General features: G+C 33.0%; 1 protein-coding gene across 2 annotated transcripts; it reads left to right on the top strand.

Annotated features, from left to right (window-relative positions):
- Window positions 1-1,021: 1,021 nt before the first annotated feature.
- On the top strand, window positions 1,022-23,280 carry LOC124353090 (prion-like-(Q/N-rich) domain-bearing protein 25). 2 transcript variants are annotated; one of them, XM_046802908.1, is made up of 7 exons: window positions 1,029-1,467; window positions 7,809-7,937; window positions 8,462-8,599; window positions 16,944-17,066; window positions 18,337-18,480; window positions 20,012-20,143; window positions 22,554-23,280. In XM_046802908.1, exons 1-7 carry the CDS (start codon window positions 1,122-1,124, stop codon window positions 22,625-22,627), a joined length of 1,086 nt encoding a protein of 361 aa, XP_046658864.1. In that variant the 5' UTR covers window positions 1,029-1,121; the 3' UTR covers window positions 22,628-23,280. The 2 variants fall into 2 exon arrangements, with proteins under 2 accessions (XP_046658865.1, XP_046658864.1); XM_046802909.1 differs by lacking the exon at window positions 7,809-7,937 and having other exon boundaries at window positions 1,022-1,467.
- The last annotated feature ends 856 nt before the right edge of the window (window positions 23,281-24,136 follow it).

The raw sequence follows: 24,136 nt of genomic DNA, 5'->3' as shown, positions 1-24,136 counted from the left end.
TTAAGATTGCTAGATGAATGATAAAATATTAATAAAGAAAGTTTTAATAAACACAACTGCTATTATAAAAGCAAGCAGTTAAATTTGATACTTTGTATATTAGCATAGCCTGCACAAAACACATTATTTAGGCTAGTTGTTATTAGTTCATCGTAATAGCAGCCTAAGTTTTTTACAAAGTAATAAAAAAGCAGCTAGAAAAATTGTCAAGAAAGTTTATTTATAGTTACAGTAAATTTTTCAATATGAATAATGTTCCAGGCATCAATGAAAAATCTGTTGTATGGTTATGAATTATTGTAATTCATGTACAATTATAAAATCACATGATCCTGTATGGATCAAAAGAATATACATTAAATTGGATAAATTCCTCAATGGTGTTTGTTTTTATTTATTATAGGCTAAATTATCGCAAGATAACCGACTCAAGCAACGTCGAGCGTGGCCGCTGCTCTGATTGTTGACCGCTGAGCGATCCTGTCCTTGCAAGCAGCCCGCCTCTCCGGCCATTGGTGGTGGTTCGGAATACTCGTACACCTTAAGCCGTTGGTCTCCAGGTTGAGTCAGAGAGGGCTTCTTAGCCCTAACTTCGCCTGGTAAAATAAGACCTTCTCTACTTTACTTTCAAGTTATTTCTTAATACTTAAGTATTATTATACCAGGTTTTCTCTTGATACTGCGTTTTTCGTAATATATAGTCATAAATTTAGTGAGTGTGCAAGATGGGTGCCACATTTATGGACTCCGAAGTACAAATTTGCACCGGGCCCCGGACAAGCTAGGGCCGGGCCTGAGTGCAATTCTCGGAATATTACTCTATAAGTAGTGTTTCTCAATGAGAAATTTTATTAACTTTTCCGTTTTGTATGGACTGTTCTAGTTTTAGATTTTACTGTCAGAGGGATGTGTTTATAATCAGACCGAACAGATGACAAGGCCGATCTTGATAGCAACCGGTATAAAAGAAGTTATTTGATATGGGCTTTGCTAAAAGTAGGGGATTCGTAACCATCGTCTGTGTGTTAGTTGTGTAATCTTATCAGTGCGGCGAGGCAGGTAGATAAGGTTGGAGCGGCGGCGAGGTGGGTGCGGCACTTCACCAGGCGTTCTCTCTCATCATGGCCTCCCAGCGGTTACAGCTCGTGCTGATCGTGCTTGCGCTGTCGGTCGCTGCCAGGGCGCAAGAAGCCGAAGTGGCCGTCCAGAATGGCACCGAACCCGCAGCAGAAGTCCCGCCCCAGCCTTCTCCGCTACCGGTGGAGGTGGTGACCGAACCTCCGGGACAAACGACTCCTCCGGAAGTAACCGAGAAACCGGCGGAAACAGCCACAGCTGCACCGGTCGACTTGGAAATTACGCCCCCGCCTGAAGTGGAAGATCCTCTGCTCGCCGCCAAAAAGGTGGAAGGAAGCCCGGAATTCGACCAACCTGCCATATTCGTACAGCCTGACGCTATTGGGAAAGGTAAGACCGAGGTTCGCTTGATTCAATTGAATCCAAACATAAAAATAATATTGGAGATGTAGCCTCAAAAAGTGTTTCATATATAATAGACAATAATACACCTTTTGACACTTTTTGATCGATATTATTGTGTACAATGTACATTTTGAATTTGATAAATTGATTACATACAAAATTAAATACACTAAATTTAGCCACAAAAGTAGTTAAAAACATATTACGACAATTTGGTTTCAATATTATTTATTTACTACATTGCCTTAACCTACAAGTACCTGAAGATGAATTCATCGAATTCTAAATCTACATTGTACACAATAAAATAGATCAAAAGGTGTATTATTGTATATTATAAAAATAATATTTGTATTTTATCGTACATTTGAACATAACATTACAGGGAGTGATTGGCAAATTAAATGGGAACTTTGGAACATGGAATGTACATGGGATGGGGAAAGGCAAGGTCACATAATATGGAGCTTAGTGAATGAAAAGTATGATTGCCTCATGCCTATGATTGCACTGTATGCCAAGCCTCCAGAATATGACGTTATTGAGTGAGTGATTCTGAGCATTAGGGTGTGAAATACATTATAGGCTATACAGAAGATACTTGAAAAATTTATTAAAAAATGTCCCATATCAAATTAATTTTTTTTATTTTGGATGACTGTTTTGTTTCCTCTTTTCTATGAATTCCTTTCTTCTATTTCAACCAAAGGACACAGGAAAATGCAACAATATATCCATAATTAAATGTCCATAATAACCAGGGTTCTTTTTAAACAGATATAATTTTTTATGTTGTTCATTCTGATATACATAGCTGTTAAAGGTATATTTTCCAACAGGTTTTAAAGAAATTAAAAATTAAGTAATAAAATTTCCAAGCTAATACAGAAAGCTTTGTTTTAGTGATTGATAAAAGAGATAACAATTATTGTAAATATACAATACAACAGAAAAGATGGTGTCTAAACCAATAAGTGATGGTTTGATTCAGTATTTATGATCTGATTTGAGAAACCAAATCCGATTTTATGTGTCAACCATTAATGAAGTTCAGATAAGCAGTTTTGTCTAGTACACTGTTGGAAAGTCCTGCTTTAACGATCCTTTAGCTGGTAATCTTTTGTTAAGTTGTGTAAATTTAGTGTGTAAATAGTAGTGGTTGTCATGGTTGATTCTATGTAATTAAAAGCAAATGGTGTAACATCTCAGTGAGAAAAATATGTGTGAATGAAATATAAACATGACAAGTAATAAATATTTGTTAATAAAATAAATTATCATCAGAGAGTTAAGGATAACACAAACATATCTAATGTTTCACACCTTATCTCATATGTTAGTGATGTTTCTGATTATTGTACAGTATTACAGATTCACCAATTTCATAATTTTAGCAACTACATTAACTGCCTTTTTGGGGTTTTGTTTTAACATCTAGTTGATTCTTTTTCTCATGGTGGGTTCCTTCCCTGTTAAATTGAAGAGTTTTATTTGTTTAGTAATACATTAATATACAAGTTATTTAGTGTAACTTAAATGATAGTTTATAATATAGTGCCGTAACATGCATAAATCCAAGGACGTATCCAGTGAGGGTGTCCAAGGGGTCCGGACCCCTCTAAATTTTAATTTTTTCAGTTACTTTTTTAGCAAATAATTATTATTATTTAAATAATTCAGCATTACTGGCTTACTACTGAAAAATCGTTCTCAACAATGAAACAGGTCAAGAAATTTTTAAGGAACAAAATGGGGAATGAGCAGTTGACTGCACTCGCCTTACTTTCTGTCCACTACAAGAAACTATCAGTCGTCTTGACCCCCCAAAAATGTTTCCCTCTCTACGTTCTTATAATCGGATTGGAAAAGAATGATTACCATCAATCCTTTCTAAAAACGTTACCTTATTCAGTTTGATTTTAAAAGCTCTGATTTCCAAGCAATTAACACAAAGGCTTTCAAAGGAAAATTAAAAATATTATTCTTTGGTTCACATTTGGAGGTAATAAAAATGCTGAATTACTAAATAAATGTATAATTTGAGGGTGAATTTCTTGATAAACATATATTGCCTATTTGTTCAAACAGTTTAATAAAAATGCAGGATTTGATCTGGTTTATTCTTCTCTGAAATTCATACTTTCAGAACACTAAAGTGACTAAAGAGAAGTTTTTTTTTACTTTACAACCTCTTTTGAATTTGATATAAAAGAAGATATTAAACAAAAGTGTTAATTAAAAGCAAACTCATGATTGTCTTTTAATATTTATTTAAATGGTGAACAATAATCTTCTTTAAATAAAAATTAAAATGGAATAAAAACTAAATTTAGAACAAATTTAGGCACAGCACAAACATGGTTTACTATAGAATTTTTAGTTTTAAAATTGTTTACTATCTTTTGGTTAAATTATCCGTATTTGTGGTTGGGGTGAATTACATTTTATTTTTATAACCAAAATGTTTTTTTTGGACCTCACCTTGTATGAGTATTGCGCAGTATCCCATACTCTCCCAGAGAATTGTCTTCCCCTAAAAATGATGGGAGTGTAGTGGAATATATCTGCAGACAACCCTACTTGTCAAACCATTAAGAGCGGCCATCTTGATTTTAGATCCATAAAAACAATTTTAAACTTCAAACACTTTTATAGTCTTATTTTTAGTTGTATGATTATGGAAAATGTCTCATTTAAAATACAATGCACACCAAACTTTTTTAGTTTTTTTCCAATGTTTTGGTACATTTTCTTCATTGGTTATCCAGAAAAATCACAAACACTTTTTGGTTTTCATCATTTACATATTTAAAAGGTATACACTTTACAAGAAACAATAAAAAGGTGTTCAGATGCATTTTAGTCGTCTTTAAATGAGACATCTCATACAATTGTATGACAAAAATAAGGGGGCGTAAAAGTGTCTGAAGTTTAACTTTTTTATGTTGTAAAAATCAAGATAATTTCACCACCACAGCTTTTTATTCACTGGCTGTTGGTAGGATTGGTTCTAGCTAGCTTCAATAAACACTGATAATATACCAGATAAATCCGCACCTCATCCTATCCACTACTCCCAACATTCTTGATGCGTCATTTGAAATAAGAATCGGTAATCTTCCTTGTAAGGAAATTTTATTTTTGTAAGTTTTATTAACAATAATATATGTCAGAAATAGCAGTATTTAATAAAGTTCCATGTTATAGCACCACTATGTCAAGGTTAACAATTTACCAGAAAAATGTTTTAAAACTTTGAACTAACAACTACACAATAATTGTAATTCGTTACAGATCAGAGCAGCCAAATTAGTCAAAATTGATTAAGTCAAATTCAATGTTTTGGTTTAACTAATACAGTAAAGTTTCTTAACTAGTTCCCGAACTTTCACTGTACATATGTCACTCACATAAATAATCATCACCAAAATTTAATCAACATAAGTAATACATTAATTAGCCACTTACCCTTGATATTAGACTAACATCATCATTTACTTTCATTAAAATTATAGAGCCTATATACATTTTGTCTACTAAACTGCAAATAATTGGAACTGGCTAGTTCATTACCCAAAAAACCAAAGCCAAAACAAAATTACTATCCCAGAATTTACTGTAACACCACTTTTTTCTCGTAATATTATTTTAGATTTGAATGAACATTTGTGATGGAAATCTTATCTACGTTTTATATTAGTTAGTTCAAGATTACAACTTTTACTGTTGATAATTAATATCTTCATCTCTTAAAAGTTCAAAATAATCTTTAGGGAATTCTAGACTAGTATCCCTTAGAGGGATTGCAAATAAAATACATTTATTCTCCCAAAAAATGTTTATTTAAAAATTACAATTGTTAAGCTGTTTGCTTTAAAAACTGGAAATTGATTTTTAATTTAATGTGAATTATCCTATTTAATTATCTTGGTTACACCTTTTTCTTTCTTGTCTAGATAATTAAATAAAAATTATTTTCATTAAAGGAGAAGCCAATCTCCTTTTAGGTCTTATTCTATCTATCCTTATGGATCACTGGCCTGTGCAAGGACCTTATCAAAATTAATGAGGAGAGTAGATCCAGTATAAGGTCGATATTATTGAGCACCGACAGGATTTTAATCTGTGTCATCTCTAACTCAGATCCAAAGTCAGACATCTTAGACCATTCAGCAATTGGTTCTCCCAACGACCGATCTGAACAAATCATCACTTTTATTATTCATCTAATGAATTCCTGTTAGATAATATGGTTTTTTGGGATACTCGAGTTTTGAAAAAAAGGATTACAACTCCCCTTCATTTAAGTTACTTTAGGTTTTAGGTTATTAGGAATTTAATAGGTTTTTAAGAACATAAGAACATTTTAGGTTATTAAGAACATTAGTAAGAATTTAATGTTCTATTAAAATTAGATGGTGGAAATTAGAAAAAAGGTAAAAATACCTCTACCTCTTACCTCACCCCTTAAGAATCAGAGTCAGTGTAATCTTTACTTATAATCTGAAAGATTACAAATGGTGTCAGTTAAATACATTTTAAATAATTGTTTACGTTTTTTGAGAGGTTTAAGTATAGAAAAAAGAAAGTAACAGTCAAGTTACTGTTTGTAGATATTCTTCCAGTGAGTAAAAAGGATGAGTCCGTTACCATTCTTGCAGTGCTGAAATAAGGGAGGCTCTTGCTTGACCCTAAAGCAGCACAACCTTGATCTTGCTGCAAAATGAGTTTTAAAATCTAAAGCACACCTGAATATTTTGTCATTATCCACTATATTTCATCAGTTTTTTTGTTTCTGTTGTGTGTTAATTATTGCTTTTTGTCAGCAGTGTACGTGCAGCTCTAGCAAACTTAGCATCCTGATCGAGGAGAATGCTTTGTATGTGATCTCTGATCAGATACCACAATAATTTTCCTTTGACAAACCCATCAGGATTGTACCTTTTAGGGAGGCTTGGTCGGAGGGAAAAAAACCTCTTCCACAAGTGGAGCTTGAATGGTTTACGGGTGGCTTTTAAACAAAAAGTGGCACAGGCACTGGAATTGTGAGAGTGAGACCATGTAGGGAGCTGGTGGTCCCTATGGGTCCTTATTCCACAGTCTTTCAGGCAAAAGTCACAGCCATAATGGAATGTACTCTTGAGAATCTTCATCTGTGGTATAGGAAGTAAGGCGATTAGTATTTTCACAGATAGGCAGGTAGCATTAAAGGCGTTGAATTTCTGTGATTGAATTCCAAACTTTTCTACGATTGCTATCAAATTATTTCTTCCCTTGCCAGAATCAACAATGTGACTATTTTTTGGGTTCCTGATCATGAGGAGATCTCTGGGAAACGAAGAGCTGATGTCCTGATCAACTTAGACTCAGCATCTAACATGTCGGGACCTCAACTGGTCTGTGGTACTTCTAGGTGTGAATTCTTTAGGGCTGTCTCAAAGTGAACACTGAACATGGAGAAGGTGGAGGCTTTATCTGGGTTTGAGAATGAGCAAAATTATCCTACAGTCGCCTTACCCTAGGGTGACATCTGACCTTCTCTCCTTAAGTAGATCGTTGTCTTCTTGGGTTATCGGTCTGATTACAGGACATGGTCACCTGAGGAACCATCTTCATAGAGTTGGCATTCTTTGGGAGGATCCGCTCTGTAAAATGTGTGATGAGCAGGAAAAAACTGCTGAACACCTGCTTTGACTGTCCTGCAATAGCAAGGGGAGCGGTATGCCATCTTTGGTAGTTTGGACAACGGTGGAGAATTTCCTCAGGAGGAGCTGATTGGTTGTTTTTGACAGTTTGTAGAACTACTGAAACTGTAAACTGATTGGCTTTATGGTATACTACCGGGGTGCGCATAAGGTCCTTTAGGCTTAATTACATGGCAATAGACCACCCATTAGAAGAAGAAGAAGCTCTAGAAACCTGTTTGTGTTTTCACTGTATTTTACTTGGCTTACATATTGTACAAATGTATTTTGATTTTGGGTTGTTCTTCATCATTTGCTTTTTACTTCCTTAATTTTGATGTTTAGGATTTTACACCTGAAGAAGAAAGCTGATAACAGTCCTCAAAACGTCCTTGAAACACATAACAATGGCTATTGTCTTGAATCCTGCTGTTTTCCTAGTTTGTTCCCCAACTGGTTCCACTTCCAGTTTTGGGCCAATCTTACATTCATAAGGAATATTCAGGCTCTCCTTCAGAGAAGCAGTTAGCAGTCCTGATGCTTAGGGGGAAATTTATTCCCCCTTAATAGAACTAGTTAGTTTCTTATTAGAACTAACTGTATTTGCTTTGTGACTAAATCTCTTTTGCTTCTGGCTTTCAGCTCTAGGTGCAAGGTGTCGTGTCAGTGATGACTGTGCAGAAGTTAGCGATACAGATTGCGTAGATGGTGTATGTGTTTGTAAGGCGGGCTTCATTCCCTCGAAACACAACTTGTCTAAATGCCTCAAAGGTATGGTTTGGAGTTACTGTTGTTTATTGTTTATTTTAGTATTGTTTTCTAATTTATTGTTTTTAAATAACCTAAAACATATTTTTTTTTATTCATATTATATCATTCATATAACTTTGGAAATATGAGTTTTAAATATTTAGTACCCATTATAGTGAAGTAGAGTATCAAACCACTTGACTATTGAGCAATGAAGTGGCTTATCATGATCTAAGTTTTGTTTTTGTCTTAGAAACTAGTAATTCAAAATGCATTTGAAATGCCAGTCACATGGATTAAATGATAAATTGGTCTGCAGTGGGTTTCCTGATATTTCAATGGGTTTTGAATGTTTTGTTTTGTTATGTTATATTGTTTTTTATTCTATGTACAATCTTAATGCACGCTATACAATTTGTTTTATATTATCCTGGCAATAAATTTACCATTATTGTTATTTTATTTGTTAGATTTTCTATTTGGTAATCAAATGGCTAATTCCTGTTAAGATAAACCCTAACAGGTAACATTCCATGTCTGTGTAGTGCCGACCGGATTGGGCGACGAGTGCGAGGAGGAGGCTCAGTGTGATCATGCTGTTCCGGAGAGTGACTGTCGCGACAACATATGTGTCTGCCGGCACAATTACATCTTCGACTCAGGGCGCTGCTGGGAGAAACAAAGTAAGCTTTCTTTGTTTAAAGTTTGTTATTGACGATGGAAGGTTTGAAAGGATAACAGGATTTCGGACATTTGTCATCGTTATAGGTTATAAATAATATAACATTGGTGTTATACCTTTTATAGCCTGTAACGATGGCAAATCAGTGTAACACCTTTTATAATTTGTAATGACGGCAAATGTCTGAAATCCTGTTATCCTTTCAAATTAACACTTTCACTGCCGCCTCCTAATTTTGACAACTTTCTTACACTGCCGCCCATTTTTTAACGATTTTTTAAATATATATAATTTTTTAACTAATTATAAGAAAACCATAGGACTTACATTTTTTTAAAGCTAAGTTCTTCCTCTTTCTACACAGATGCTCATGCATAAATATTTTCAAACAGAAAGTCTTGGTTGAAAACTTAAAAACATAACGTTTTTTGTAAAAAATAAAAAGTTGACCAAAAAACATCACCATGTACTAGTCTGTAGCATAATATATTTTTTATTATTTTTTTTTCTGTATTTAGAATTGTCATTACTAACACTATAGCTACACATGTTTACAATTAAAATTTACTTATGCTGAAATATTTTTTTTAGTGTGGAAAGTCTTGAATAATAAAAAATAAAAAATAAAAAATAAATAAAATAAAATAAACAATAAACTGTAAAATTCTGTAATAAACCAATTATTTACAAAACACAAGAATAAATGTTTTTATTACTAATTTGCTTATATTTGTTATTTGAGTAAAAATACAATGTCAACAAACTTACTTGCATCTCCAAGAAGTCCATCAGTAGTAAAATCGGGATCATTATCTGTGTCATCTTGGAATAAATCATCACTTTCACTGTCACTTGAACATCTGAGTAACTCTTCTAGAACTTGATTGTCTTCAATACTGTTACGATTCATTGTATTTACTCACAAAACAATCATAAACAAACGTAATAGCAAGCAAAACAATAACGACGCAGACGACGAACTACGGTAGCAGAACGACAACAAATAGCCGACGCCCGACGCGAAGCGGTAAACAAACCACTTTTTTTCCGATGTTACAGATGACTGCCAACAACATTTCATAGATTATAATACATAGAGTAAGAAACAAAAACATCGAATTAGCGAATGACTATCAATGCCGAATTTCATAGTCGTTTAAATGAGTTTTTATTACTGTAAAAGTCGGCGCCGTCAAATGACGTTGTCGGCAGTCTATAGAACTCCTTGCGCGACGTCAAATTACGTTGTCGGCAGTGAAAGTGTTAAGCTCTGTTTTACTTACTGTTGTTGTTTTAGTGACTGATATCAAAGTACACCGAGAAAATCTGCAAAACGCTGTCTAACATTATGAAACGTTGGAATGCTGTACTAAAAACATTGCAATCATTATTGCTAATCTGCAATGGAAATACAGTATTGCAACATTAATCGTAACGGACGTTTAGTCAACATTATATAAAACTCTTTATTAAAATCTTCTAAATGTCCAAATTAGGGGATATAGGATTAGTGTGAAAAAAATAAAGCACATTCATGAGCAGAGATTTGATTTTTTATTAAAAGCATGATATTAATTTGATCGAAAATTTAAAACTTATAAATGCTCAAAAAATATTAGCCTAGTATTGGATAAACATTAAATAGTCATTAAATGTAATTAAAACCTTGGGACATTAAATCAGTCTGTTTGTATGGTATCGCAATGAAATAGGAACATATTTATTTAACGTGATATAATATAACGTTCATAGGCGATGACGTAAAAGTGTGCTACTGACATTACACATTTTTATATTGATCCTCTTTTTTCTGTTTTCTGCCAGAATATTGCACAAGAAACATTTCTATGACAATTTTTTGGCACATTTTGGGCAAGTAATTTTGGTTTTTTTTATTAAATATCAGCACTTCCTTGGTCGTCCGTTATGAGTTTGCACCTTGGAAAGTTCACTGTAATTGCAAATTACAGATAGCTACCACATGTTTGTTATTGCATGTCAACCGTTTTGGAATATTTTATGTTTTATTTCAAATGTTTATTGTGCCATGCAAAAATCCAATGCACAAATAGACGATTGGCGTTGTTTACGTGATGATGACACGGACATAGATAGTGAAAATGACCAAAATAGTAAAAAATAACCAAAATTTTAAGACTCAAAAAATAAACTTTTTTCCTAAAAGGTATATATCTAAACTCTAGAACCTATCTCTGTAAAAAAACAGCAACAAAAGAATTCAACATAGTTTAAGGTACAAATAGAAAAGCATTAAGGGGTTAATGGACACTAGAGTAAAATCCACTATTCATTACAGAGAGTAGGTAGTAACCAATAGAACAGACTTACAAAACATTACCACACCACACATCATATCACCCAGTAATTATCAGAGACTGTTGCAACAACTATACAAACACCAAACTTTCTCTGAAATGCAATAAAAACTGTCAAGTGTAAAGTCAAAGACCTTTTACTGAAATAACAAAGTGTGTAATACTATGGCGCTTTGTTATGTCATAGTCTAATCACTTACTTATGTAGTTTAGTTTCATTATCAGTGAAAACAAAGTAATGAAAAAAAACATTGCTAATCATGTGAAAGTATAATAATTAGCAAATATTAGATTTAATGTTTTTGTGTTTGATTGGAAGTTAATAATCATATCAGCTGAATCTATGTAGGTCTCTGCTTGAGATAGTTAAATTTTAAATTATATACTGAAAATTTTTTCTTTAAAACTTATGTTACACAGTGTATTTTACATTATAAATTAAGAAACTATTAAAGCTGGTAATAATATTGTCACATATGGAAGTAATTTGAAATATACCAGAAAGTAATTGTAAAATAAAATGTAATTAGAAGCATGAGTAACTTAAACACATTATTATACACAAGATTTCAAAGTCACCCTGCTGCAAGGCTTCTGCATGGTGGACACTGAATTAGTAATATTATTTCGGTAAACGGACTGTAGGTCCACGTCATAAAACTGCCGGAAGCATTTCTTACCTACTTCTTAAGGGGTGGACAGTAGGTCCACAGTCCCGGCCTGGGACCCACTGTCCGACTCACGGGTTTCTTTTGACGAGGGGTTGATAAGGGATCGTCGTACTCACACTGCAGCACTTGAATGGATGTTTCGAGATCTAAACTCTATATCTGCTAAATAATTTTCAGTACACTACATAAGACAGCTGCAAAAAGAATGAAACGAAATTATATACATAAAATAAAGTCAGGTTAGTTACGCCATTTCTAACTTAAGAATGTCTAACCATTATAGTGTCTACTGGTATATACAGTATTATACAAACGATGGTCCAATATAAGGAATAACTGATACAAACTTACTGTAGATGTTTATGAATCATTAGGACAATGCCAAATTAATCAGATAGTAATATAATGCTATATGGAATTCGTTAACATATAATCCCAATTAGTAATCCACTTCATATGTGATAGCTTGAGTAAACTGTTGTTAATATTTGCTGCTTTAGCAGTACGCTGTGCGAATGTAGTGGAAGCATCACTGACCAGAATAAAGAATAAGTGCAGGTAGAAAAACTAATGCACGGCCAGGTCAGTTTTGAAAAGTAGGACAGTTAGTCCACAGGTGTCGGTGTGGACTAACTGTCCTACCCTGCAGAAAAGTGGCGTCAGCCACCCTCAAAACTAGGCGTGGACCTACAGTCCTACAATCTATTATTTCACCACATTGTCAAGAGCACTATAAATAATTTTCTGAAAGTGGTTTAGTTTCAATGTTTTATTACCATACTGGTATGGTGTATATGCATTGTGACAAATAGCAAAAATTAGTAATTTAAATACACTTAAATGAATATATTTCTCATTTATTCACCCACATTTAGCTTACGGAATAAGCATTTATGGATCAACAATGAGAAGCAATTTAGATAGTTTATTGGTCCTAAAAAAATTTTTGAGAGTCATGAAACATTTAAGATATACAGATCCTGTTAAAGATATTTTTGATGAACTTGAAATTCTGACAGTATATGGTTTACATATATTTGAATCAATAATTTATGTAAATCAATTTTTTGATCTTATACTAAAAACTAATAAACATACATATAACACTCGTTTTAATAGACATATCCATCAACACAATCTCGAATTTTATAAAAAAGAAAAGATATTATAGTGGTGTGAGATATTTACATAATTTTCCAACAAATTTATAATTGAAATAGATCTTTTAAGGTTTTAAAAAGATGGTATGGATTATTTAACTAAGTTGCCTTTATATTCTTTTGAGGAATTCTTTTCATATGGAAACCAATTCCACGCATATGGAGCCACGCACAGGATTCGTCCCATGTGGCTCTTTATTCATTTTGTAATGTGTGATTGATTAACAAATAAAGTCTTTCTGATTTCTGATTTCAATTAATTAATTTAAAAAATAATTGAAGATAAATTGTTAAGAAGTAAGATATTATTTAGATGAACTAATGGTACCAATTTCTATTTATATATTTAAATTAATATTAGTATTTTATTTTATTGTAGTGACATTATGGAATAAAGTGGTTTGACTATGACTATTGATACATTTCCCTTTAGTTTAGTCTACAACACTTACAAGTTATTATACAGCCAGTAAATAATAGTTACATTAACGGTAACCAAAAATTTACACATCAGTTTCAGTCTAAAGATGTCATTGTTTTTGTGTTTTTGGCCTAACTGATATTTACTTGTTTGATAGTTTAATTGTCACGCTAAACATATAACACATTTATTGTCTGGTATTTTTACTAGTGTGCAACACTCAACTGGTAAAAAAAACTACAGAATAATTTTTTTACGAGTTAAAAACATTGCAAATCAAGCTTTTATTCTTTGACAGATTATAAATTGGAAAAAGGTTTAATATACTCTTAAGGCTTTATAAACTTATAACGTTGTCTTAGAACCTACATGAATCCATAGTAGTTGAAAATTATATTTTATGTAAAAATATACAGCTGGTATTTCAACATTTACTTATAAAAACAAAATGTTTTAACTGCATACAGTGTACATAATAATTAAATTTATAATCTACAAAATGTTGTTATCATGTAACATAAAATCGTAGAGTACTTTCAGCTTCATTGTAAGTAAACATTCTGAGGCAGCTCTCTAAGTAAACATATGTTTGCAATGTATATCTTGTCCTTACTCTTTTCTTTTCCAAAATAAGTAAGAGCATTCGAAATTTAGATGTTATTTGATGTTATTTGAAAAACCTATCTCTCTACGTTCAGTTCAATATGCTGAAGATTTCCAAGCTCTTTGAGTAAGAAGGCAACTATTGTTTTCACAGTAAATAAGTTTTCATTATCAAAGATAAATAGACTTTATTTTCAAATCAGAATGTTTGTTTTTGTTTGTTCAACATTAGGATAAACTAAATCAAAACAGTTTGCTCAAGATAGTTATGTCACTAGCTGCATTTAAACATAAACATAAACTAAGAAATCTATTCTCAGGCCTGATACCCTTACTAGCATTTTATTCTGTTTTTGATATCTTTCATTGAGAAGAAAATGAAATCGATTCATTTTCTACAACTTCAAATAAGTATATTCAAATTCTCAATGGAACATGAGTTGAATTACTAGATCATTCGTGCCAAATTCAATAATGGTTCCATAGCGCATTAGGTATTGCACTATAATACTTTAATTTAAGAGAGACAATAGCCAGTAAGGAAGGCCTTGTAGTATTTTTTTACTGTTATCTTGACCTGATCATCTACCTTTGTTTATAGTCACTTTATTTCCAGTGGGGATAAAACCAATTATAATTTTGGCATGGTTTTTTTAAGTGGCACACATCCGGCTGTATTCCAGGTAGAATTTAACTATCTTATTGCATAATGGATCTGTGAAGAATAAATACATTTTAATATCCACAGCTTTTTTTACAGATTTAAGCTTGCTTGGGCTCTTTTAAAAATCAAAACAATGGCTACCATGAAGAACCCTAGCTATGAACTCATAAGTGATAAAAGTATGCAATACTCATAAGTAGACTCCAACTCATCAAGAGTCCATCAAGAATAGACGATAAGAATAGACGATAAGAAGACCAAGTGTTTTACCTATTTATATGGCATTGGTATTATATACTTTAGAAACAAAGGCAGCCTTAATAATGGGTCATTCCAGAACTCCACCATCTTTGCTGTATGAAGACCACTCAACATATCAGATGCTCTTCATTTATCACATGAGATACATTTGCACACTGGTCATCTCCTCTTTTACAGACTGTGTAGGGCTTACTTCATCCATCGCATAAAGCTCCAGTTTTATTTATTCAATAAGTGTATGTTTGACTGACAATTGCATTTTCTGCGTTGTAGAGACAATAAATTGCATGTCTCTTTAATTATCTTTTCGTGCGTTTCTGTTAGGTCTGTTTGAAAAATTATTTATTTATTTATAACATATTATGTACTGTACCGTACATGAAATTGAATTTCTGTAAAAGTAAAATAATAAATGATAAAAAAGATAAAGGTCTTCAAATATTGTAGCAGCTACAATCAGTTCATAATTTGCAGCTTCTGCCTCAAGGCAACCAGCTCAATAATAGACGGTCAAATCTTGCTTCACTCTTGCTGATTGTATTTGTTTTGGAAGCTTTTGTCTTGAACATAAACAATCTAAACATTCAACTAAAATTTCAGTTCTGATCTGAAATTTTAAGCAAAACGCAAATCACCCTTACAGTTCAATGTCATTACCACTGATCTTGAGTGCTGTAATTAGGGTATTCCAAACCCCGAGCTTCATGCTTCTTGACTACATCAGAACCAATTCTGTAACAACCAGGAATGTTGAGTAATACCGGCTTTGCAGTCTGACAAGAATCTAACCAATGATTTTGAAAGTGTAGAAAAAGTCCTTAACCACATCCTAAGGCAGCCTCAATTTTCGTCAAACTGAAGCAAGTACTGCGCAGTTAGCCAATCTCAACTTGCCCAACATTTCTTCACCTAACAGAATATTGTAATAAAGAAAACGAAAGAGAGCCCAATAAGTAAGTCCTATGGTCCAGACTCAATTTGAAGTCAACACTGTTCTCCAGAAGTAGACACCTCTAGGGTATAAACAGTTTTTATTCCTAAAAAAACTAGCTGGAACTGCTTTGATATGCATAAAAGACAAAACACTGCACCTGCTTTGTTGAAGGTAATCCTTGTGCTGTTGTTGCTTACTCTACCTAATTCAGAGTTGTTTGTGACCCACCAAAGAATTTACCCAAAGATTTTCAATTTTAAAACTAACACCCCAGAGTATGTTCCTCAAAACAAAACTGTACCTATTACAATGGAAGACGAAATCAATTATCACTGATCACTCTAAATACACCATGAAATCCAAGAACTCTCTGAATTTGAACATTGGAGATCTCTGTTCATAATAATTTGACACTGCCCACGCCACCAAAACATCAAAAGCGGGAAATTTGGTTTTGGCTATTGGTAGAGTACTAATGTCTATCCTTCGACTATCAGTTGTACCTGAACTCTTAAAAGACTTCAAGGTATTGGCAGAAGGATTAATGCAGACTTCAGGTGTCATAGGAAGCCCAATTGCAATATTCAGAATATAGAAATCCAAGTGCGTATAACGAACATGCTACTATTTCTAATCAAATTATAATTTATTGCCTCAATTCGATGGTTTCATTAAATTGTACTGACAATTATGACAGGCCCACAACCATTCTTTGGTATTCCAAGGTGTGAATCCTTTGGGCTGTCTTGAAATGGGTTCGCGCTGAACATGAGAGAAGGTGGAGGTTGCATCCGGGCATGAGAATGAGCAGAATGGTACTACAGTCGCTTCCTCCAGAGTGGCATCTGACCTTCTCTCACTAAATAGATCAATGTCTTCTCGAGTTATAGGTCTGATCACGGGACATGGTCACCTGAGGAAGCATCTTCACAGAGTCGGCATCCTTCAGGAGGATCCGCTTTATAGAATGTGTGATGAGCAGGATGAAACCGTTGAACACTTGCTCTTTGATTGTCCTTAAATAGCAAAGGAGCGGTATGCCATCATGGTAATTTGGACAAGGGTGGTGAATTTTTCCAGGTGGACCTGATAGGTTGTTTTCGGCGGTTTTTGGAACTGCTGAAATCATAGACTGGTAGGCCTCATGGTGTGCTTCCGGGTGCGCAAAAAGTCCTGGAGGTTTAAGTGCATGGCAGTAGGCCGCTCCATAGAAGAAGAAGAAGAAATTGTATTGTAACTGTAGTCATTCTCATACTTCTTTGTTAAATTTTAATCTGGCTCTTTATCCATCACAGTGCTCGGAGGAAACTGCAACATCTCCCTCCAATGTGATGATATAGAGTTTGCGACCTGCGCTCAGGGAGTCTGCAATTGTATCGACCCTTACATTCCGAGCCCTGTCAACAAGTGCCTCCAACGTGAGTATAAATTACAATGTGTAACAACTGAATATTATCGTCAATGTCAGAATTTGTGAACATAACATTTAACGTTAATCAACGCATAAAATGTTTTATATACTAACAGTCATACAGTGAAAATTATCAGTAACTTACCCACTAATAATGGTTTCTTCTAATTAAATATTCATATATTTTAATTCAATGAATATATTTTTAATAATATTGTCCTGTATGTATTAATATTATTCTACTACTTAATCTCAACATATTATATTAGTTCAGTTTATGTGTTGTAAAACAAAGAGAATTACAGGTTTCGTTACTTCCTTTTATATACAGGGATTTCCAGGATTTGAGATTGTGGAGTGTAAACTCATCATCTCGTATTTCATGAGAGGAAGAGGGACTTATAAAAAAAAGTAATTGGGTTTTTAGTAAGTGACAAACAAAATTTGAGAAATTGTTAAAGGGATTTAATTTTAAACAATTGTTTCTACCACTCATCCTACTTGCCATTTACTTTACTAAGTAAACGTATATGAAATAAGGTATAGTAACATCCATACACCCAAGGATGTAGCCAGCGAGGGGATCCCAAGAGGTCCAGACGCCATCCAAATTTTTTTCATTTACTTTTTTAGCAAATGATTATTATTATTTAAATAATTCAGCATTACTGACGTGTACTGCTGAAAGATCGTTCTCAACATTGAAATGGGTCAAGAACTTTTTAAGGAACAAAATTTGGAATGAGTAGTTGACTCCACTACACTAAAATCTCTATCCACTAAAGGAAAATATCAGTGTCTTGACTCCCCTCCCACCAAACATTTTTTCCTGACTACGTTCTTGCATACACCCTTATTTAACCCCAGTTGTTATAATAATCCTAATATTCAACATATTCAAAATATGGTAACCAAATATGCAATGAATAATGCCAGATTTAAATTGATTCTAAATTACTTCTGTTTTACTATTTTCATCAGAAAGTTTGAGAAAGCTTGGTCTTCTTGATCCCACTGGTAAAACTCTTGGAGCCTCTTATACATGATGATTTGATTAGTAATCCAACCCTTGGAAATGCTGTAGATCGATTGAGAAATGTTAATCCAAGAATTTGTTATATTATTGTAAACTTTATTCACATAAAATATCATTCTGAACAATAAATTCTAACACATACATTTTACTCATTTGTATAAACTTGTTTATTTAATGTTGATAAATTGTGAGTTTTATATAAACGGATGAATGCTATCAATTGTTTGTGGAATGTTAACAGCTGCTGGAAACTTGTACAAGGCACCTTGTGTGGAGGATATTCAGTGCACACATTCGTACGGAGATGAAGCACGATGTAGTAACAGTATGTGCAGGTGTACCAACAACTACCATTTCAACGGTACAACCTGCATTGTTGACAAAAGTAAGAGGAGTCTTTATTCTTTATTATGTTAATGTACTGTCTTTAAAATAATGAATAAGTTACAGTATTAAGACTACGAAAGAGTCATGGAATGATCTTAAGGTTAAGTTTATTGGATTGAGTCTATCCGTGGAGTACATTAGAGATCAATTTTAGGACCATTTTTGTTTTAATAGCAATGATACAGAAATATCAGAAACTCGGAATAACTAAAACTTATTTTATATGCTGATTCTTAACTGAAGTTCTCTGCATTTGGTTTGAGATAAAATGATTGAGTATTATTCTTTTTTTAATAGCAATCTTTAAAACAATTAAAAATATTATAAAATTTCATTGGACATTGATATTGTTCTTGATAGAAGCCATTTAAATAGGTCCAGATAAAGAAAGCGTTAATGACCATGTAAACAGTTCTACCTCAGCACTGAGGTAAACAAGAGGTATTGTGGGATTAGTGATCATTGCAGAACAAAATTGACCAGAGGTTAAAATAATGAGAAACATAGAGAACTATGCAACAATGAGAAATTGGTTTACATCTGTTAGAGCGTCTTTTGTAACAGAAAAAGTATGTTTTGTATACATACTATCAATAACCCACTGCGTAGGCTTTAGACCGTTTGAAAGAATAGCTTATTATTTGTAGTAAATACTTTTACTGAGTCGTGACAGAATTATTTTCACAACAGGTTATTAATTTCCCCTTAATAAACAAAGTTGTTTTGTCATACCACAAAAGTGTTCAAATATTCAATTCTTTAATTTGCAGTACAGTTCACTAAGTTAATTTCTTGCATACATACAATTAAGTCTTTTTGTATGGTTTCCAATAACAATGAAATCTTTCTCACAGTTAGTGATATTTGATAGAGATAAAAGTCTATTATTATTTAATTTAATTCAGTTGTCAAACAATGTAAATTTTTGTCGTAAACAATAACAATTCTAAAACTTACATAGAATATTTTTTAGCTTAGGTATGTTGAATATGAGGAAAAAATTCTGTTTTAGAAATAAACAACAAAGCATTTTTATACTATATCATTATCAATTTCACTTAATAGAAGTAGTAGTAGATAGAGATCGAAAATATTTCTGTACAACAGAGAAACAATATTTTATATTATCATAAACTAAATTCTTCTTTCTAGCCTCTATTTACATGTTTAGTCATACTAAATCTGCCACAGACGTTTCATCTAATTTTGTCTCAGTTTTATCTAATATTAGATTTTCAGACTGGTAGTTTTGCTAGAATTTAAAAGTTTTAGAGTTCTTCAAATGAAAAGTAAATTGGCAGTAAATGCTTTATAAGGTGCAGTTATTTATAATAATCACATATGGATTAATTTCAAAACTTCATGAATTTGGTCAGAATTTAATTAAGGCAGAAATTAATTTACTGAAGCTTCTTTTAGTCTATTGTTTAGTTAAGTTTGGTCCCTTTATGTTATGATTTATTCATATTTAAGTGAGACAATAAATAATTAACTGCTTGTGGTTCAACTTTATCCTTGGATACTTCCAGAACTTGGAGAAGTCTGTGAGACCCATGAAGACTGTGCTGTCTCCGATGAAGGGTCCAGGATGTGTGTGGGTAACAATTGCACATGTGCAGATGGATACAAGACTCTCCCTGGAGAAGACATTTGTACAAGATGTAAGTTACTTTATTAACCTTCTAATGTTGGTATTTTATGTTCTATAGAAAAGCATCCTTTACACTACACAAAAATATCTGATCATGGTAAAATTAGGTGGGAAGTGTAAAAAAATTTTTGAGTTGTTTAGTCCATATATTTTTATCCATAAAGAATCTATTGTTTATACATGAGAACAAATTTTGGAAGTAAAAGCATTTCAAAATAAAAAAGTGAGCAGCTTTTGGAATTTCGTAGTGGTCTGAGTCAATATCCCACCTATATGTTCTAGTAATGTTCTACCATCACTGACATCTATCATGGATTATACAGGGTATTTCAGAATAAAGTGCGGCTATTTTATGTTGTGGTCAACGATAACCCAAGCTACATTTCTACTATGGGTTGCATATGCATAGTAACACAGAGAAGGAAAAATGGATACTTAAAGAAAACGACATTGAGATAGCACATTGATTGGGTATAGTAATGGGAGATCCATGGTAATTAGATAGCACATTGATTGGGTATAGTAATGGGAAATTCATGGTAATTCCTTTTCCTCAAGAGTCTGAGATTACCTGACATGAAATGAAAATTTTTTAACTTCAATGATGCTCAACTGGTAGTTTACAACGATGAAGCGTAGATAAGCAAGATAAGAGTTGCAAAGCCCTATACAAATAGTCACAATTGGAAAGACAAAAACTCCAAATATCGAAAAAGGCAATAATTTTGAGGAAACTTTCTCCATAATTGGTTGGGCCGGTATAGTATGGTAATTAGTGATAGGTCCCTGAATTCTTCAACCTGCCTAAATAGTGAGAGAAACCTACTGGTTCTTAATCTTTTTTTAAGATGTCTTGCCTAATCTCTTTTACCACCTCTTTGCGCTGGCATCCAAGATACGTCTTCAGGAAAAATGTGGAACCAGTACTAAGGTGCGTCAGCGCATTTTTTATGATCAATCTGTTACTATTTGAACAAAGAGTTTACAGGTTGCTGGATTGAATGTGGTGTTCAAGAGCAGTGGTCAGCAATTTCACCTGAATTTACACTGCTAGACATCGTTTTTTGGTGTGGTAGGAAAATAATCGTAGCAACTGCAGTTCCATATAGAGAGGAATTGGTTGGTAGGATTGTTGCAACTCCAGAATAAATTCGAGACAACTCTGACGTGTTTCTAACAGTGATGGATTACATGATTTGTAGAGCTGAATTATTGTACATTCAACAAAATTGTCACATATTTTATAATGCATTTTGTGGTGCAATTACTGCAATGTTGCATTTTGTTTATTTTTCATATTACCAATTTGATGCTATTGATTAACAAATTTTCTTTTATAGTTAATATTTATTAAATGTACTTGGATGGAATGGTGTGCAAGCTGTACACATGAATTTATTTATGTATCTGCTACTGTGAACAATGAATGAATGGCCTACCTCCAACAACACTGTCTCAAACTATCATTTTCTCTCTACGAGTGTTGTTATGTACATGCTGTGTACGGTTACTGTCTCAGAAATGAAGCTTAGTGTATTATTTACTGTCACATGAAAAATCTGCAAATTTATTCTGAAACACCTGTTTTCATACATTATTATGTGAAATGTTATATTGATTTAAGTGTTTCTTCCTTCTTCTTTATTGATTTAGTTTTGTGAAATAAAGAAAATAATTATTGCTATTATATTGTTGTGCTTTCTGAGTATGTAGGCATATGCTTCTATTATCTAAAGAAGTAACTAATATTTCCATTATTCTTTATTTCAATAAATGAAATAGACCAGTTGTTCCAAAAGTCACCCCCTCCCTTAAATTATGAACCAAGGATGTAGCCAGCGAGAGAGTTCAAGGGGACCAGATCCCCCCAAATTTAAATAATTATTAACGATTATTATTATTTAAGTAATTCAGTATACTGAAATGCACTGCTAAAAGATTGTTCTCAACATTGAAACAGGTCAAGAACCTTTTAAGAAACAAAATGGAGAATGAGCGGTTCATTGCACTTTCCTTACTTTCTGCCCACTACGGGAAAATATCAGTTGTTCTGGCTACGTTCTCGTTATGAATAGCTGGCTACGTTCTCGTTATGAATAGCTGGCTATGTTCTCGTTATGAATAGGTGGCTACGTTCTCGTTATGAATAGCTGGCTACGTTCTCGTTATGAATAGCTGGCTACGTTCTCGTTATGAATAGCTGGCTACGTTCACGTTATGAATAGCTGGCTACGTTCTCGTTATGAATAGAAATATGTCAACCAATTTCCTTGGAGGGTCGATATAGGACTTAAATTCATGGATTTTTGTATTTTTGAGAACTTCAACCGCAAACCTCAATGGGGGATTGGAGAGGGGGTAGATAGGTAAAAATCGTATAATTGTGTAGTTCTATGAATGATGTACTTGTCTGTTTGCAGCGTCTGGAGAGGAGTTGGCTGTCTCTCTGACATGGGTACTCTGTATCGTAGTCGCCAAGTATTACCTGGCGTAGTTAGTGACGCATGTTAGACATTCAACTTAACACAGTTGGCAATGGATTCAAACGGACCCTGCAAGTTCCATCACGCAGAGGTTGAAAATTGTTTGGATCACAAATGGATATATGGTTATACAGCTATCTGAATTATATCTGTGCTTTTTAGTTTGTACTGTACATGTATATTACTAATTTAGTGTATTTATATTGTTCATTCACTCATGTGTCTGTAGAGCAGAATAGAGTAATTATTAAGTCATAAATGTTAACTATAATTATAGCCTTCTTAGCCCTTTGTTCTAATACTGCCATTACTTACGGGATTAATTAATTAATGAACTTACTTAATAGTTAATTAAGTACTATATAATTGTATATTTCAAAAATAACTATTCAATCAGCAAAAAAGGCATGTTACTGATTCTCAGAGAAAATTTTAGCACACCTTTCCTAACAAAATTTATTGAATTTCATTTTTAATATCATAAATTAGAAAGACATGATATTGGTTGTCCCAAATAAACTATTCATATAGTTTAAAATGTTTTAGTATTGAGAAAGAGTAGATTAGTGCTGAATTAATTGCTGTGTTCTTTTGTAAGTCATTAGTTTATTAAGGATTTGTGTTATTAGATAAGTTGTAATTAATAAAATATAATGAAGTATAATTAGATGATTTTTATTGAAAAGCATTATAATCATCCTGACCTTTCAAATGTTTGAAACTACTAAATACAAATAAATTAAAAAAATAATTTGTCAGAAATTTAAAAATCAATGACTACATCTTTGGGTTTGTAAGCTATGTTTAACAGCTTAACTGTGTATAAGATTTGGAGCCTTGTCTGCGTTGATGCAGATACTAGCAACATATTTGACATTTCCTTTATTTTTCCTCCATATTTTTTGGTCTGCAACTTGTCTTCCAGCATGTTCTAATAAATAAATAATTGGCTGAGCTTTAACGAAGCCTATCACTCATAAGTCTGGAAAAATTTGATTTCTGTCTGTCTGTCCGCACAATATCTCTGACATAGAAATTTTGTATAAAGCTGTATTTATATATGAAGAACACTGAGTTTGATGATGGTGCATATCACTCCATGAAATTTAGCTGAGTGATAGTGAATATAAAAATATTTTGACATTAGTCTTATGGGTAACACTATGGTGGAAACGAAATAATAGCTGAATAAATAAATTTGTAAACAAACTGTGTACAATCATACATATTACACACAAATTATACTTTTATTGTTATAGTGAAAAGAAAATATAGTAGGCTACAATCAATATTAAAAGTCTGTGACAATATTTGACTTTACCGCACTCCTACGTTGTAGTACCTTAACTTGCTTACAGGGGCTTTTATTTGAACACTGCTATTAAATCTAAATTACTGAACAAAAATGTGGATGAATCATGTGGTAAGGAGAAAGATTTAATCTGTACACTTTGAATTTTGTATGAAAATTCATTTCTACTTAGACAAGAGTGAGTTATATGATGGTGCATGTCCAATCT

Source organism: Homalodisca vitripennis, chromosome 1 (genome assembly GCF_021130785.1).
Source record: "Homalodisca vitripennis isolate AUS2020 chromosome 1, UT_GWSS_2.1, whole genome shotgun sequence".
Taxonomy (NCBI): Eukaryota; Metazoa; Arthropoda; class Insecta; order Hemiptera; family Cicadellidae; genus Homalodisca; species Homalodisca vitripennis.
The sequence above is the reverse complement of the archived record's forward strand: the minus strand, read 5'-3'. Positions and strand labels throughout refer to the sequence as shown.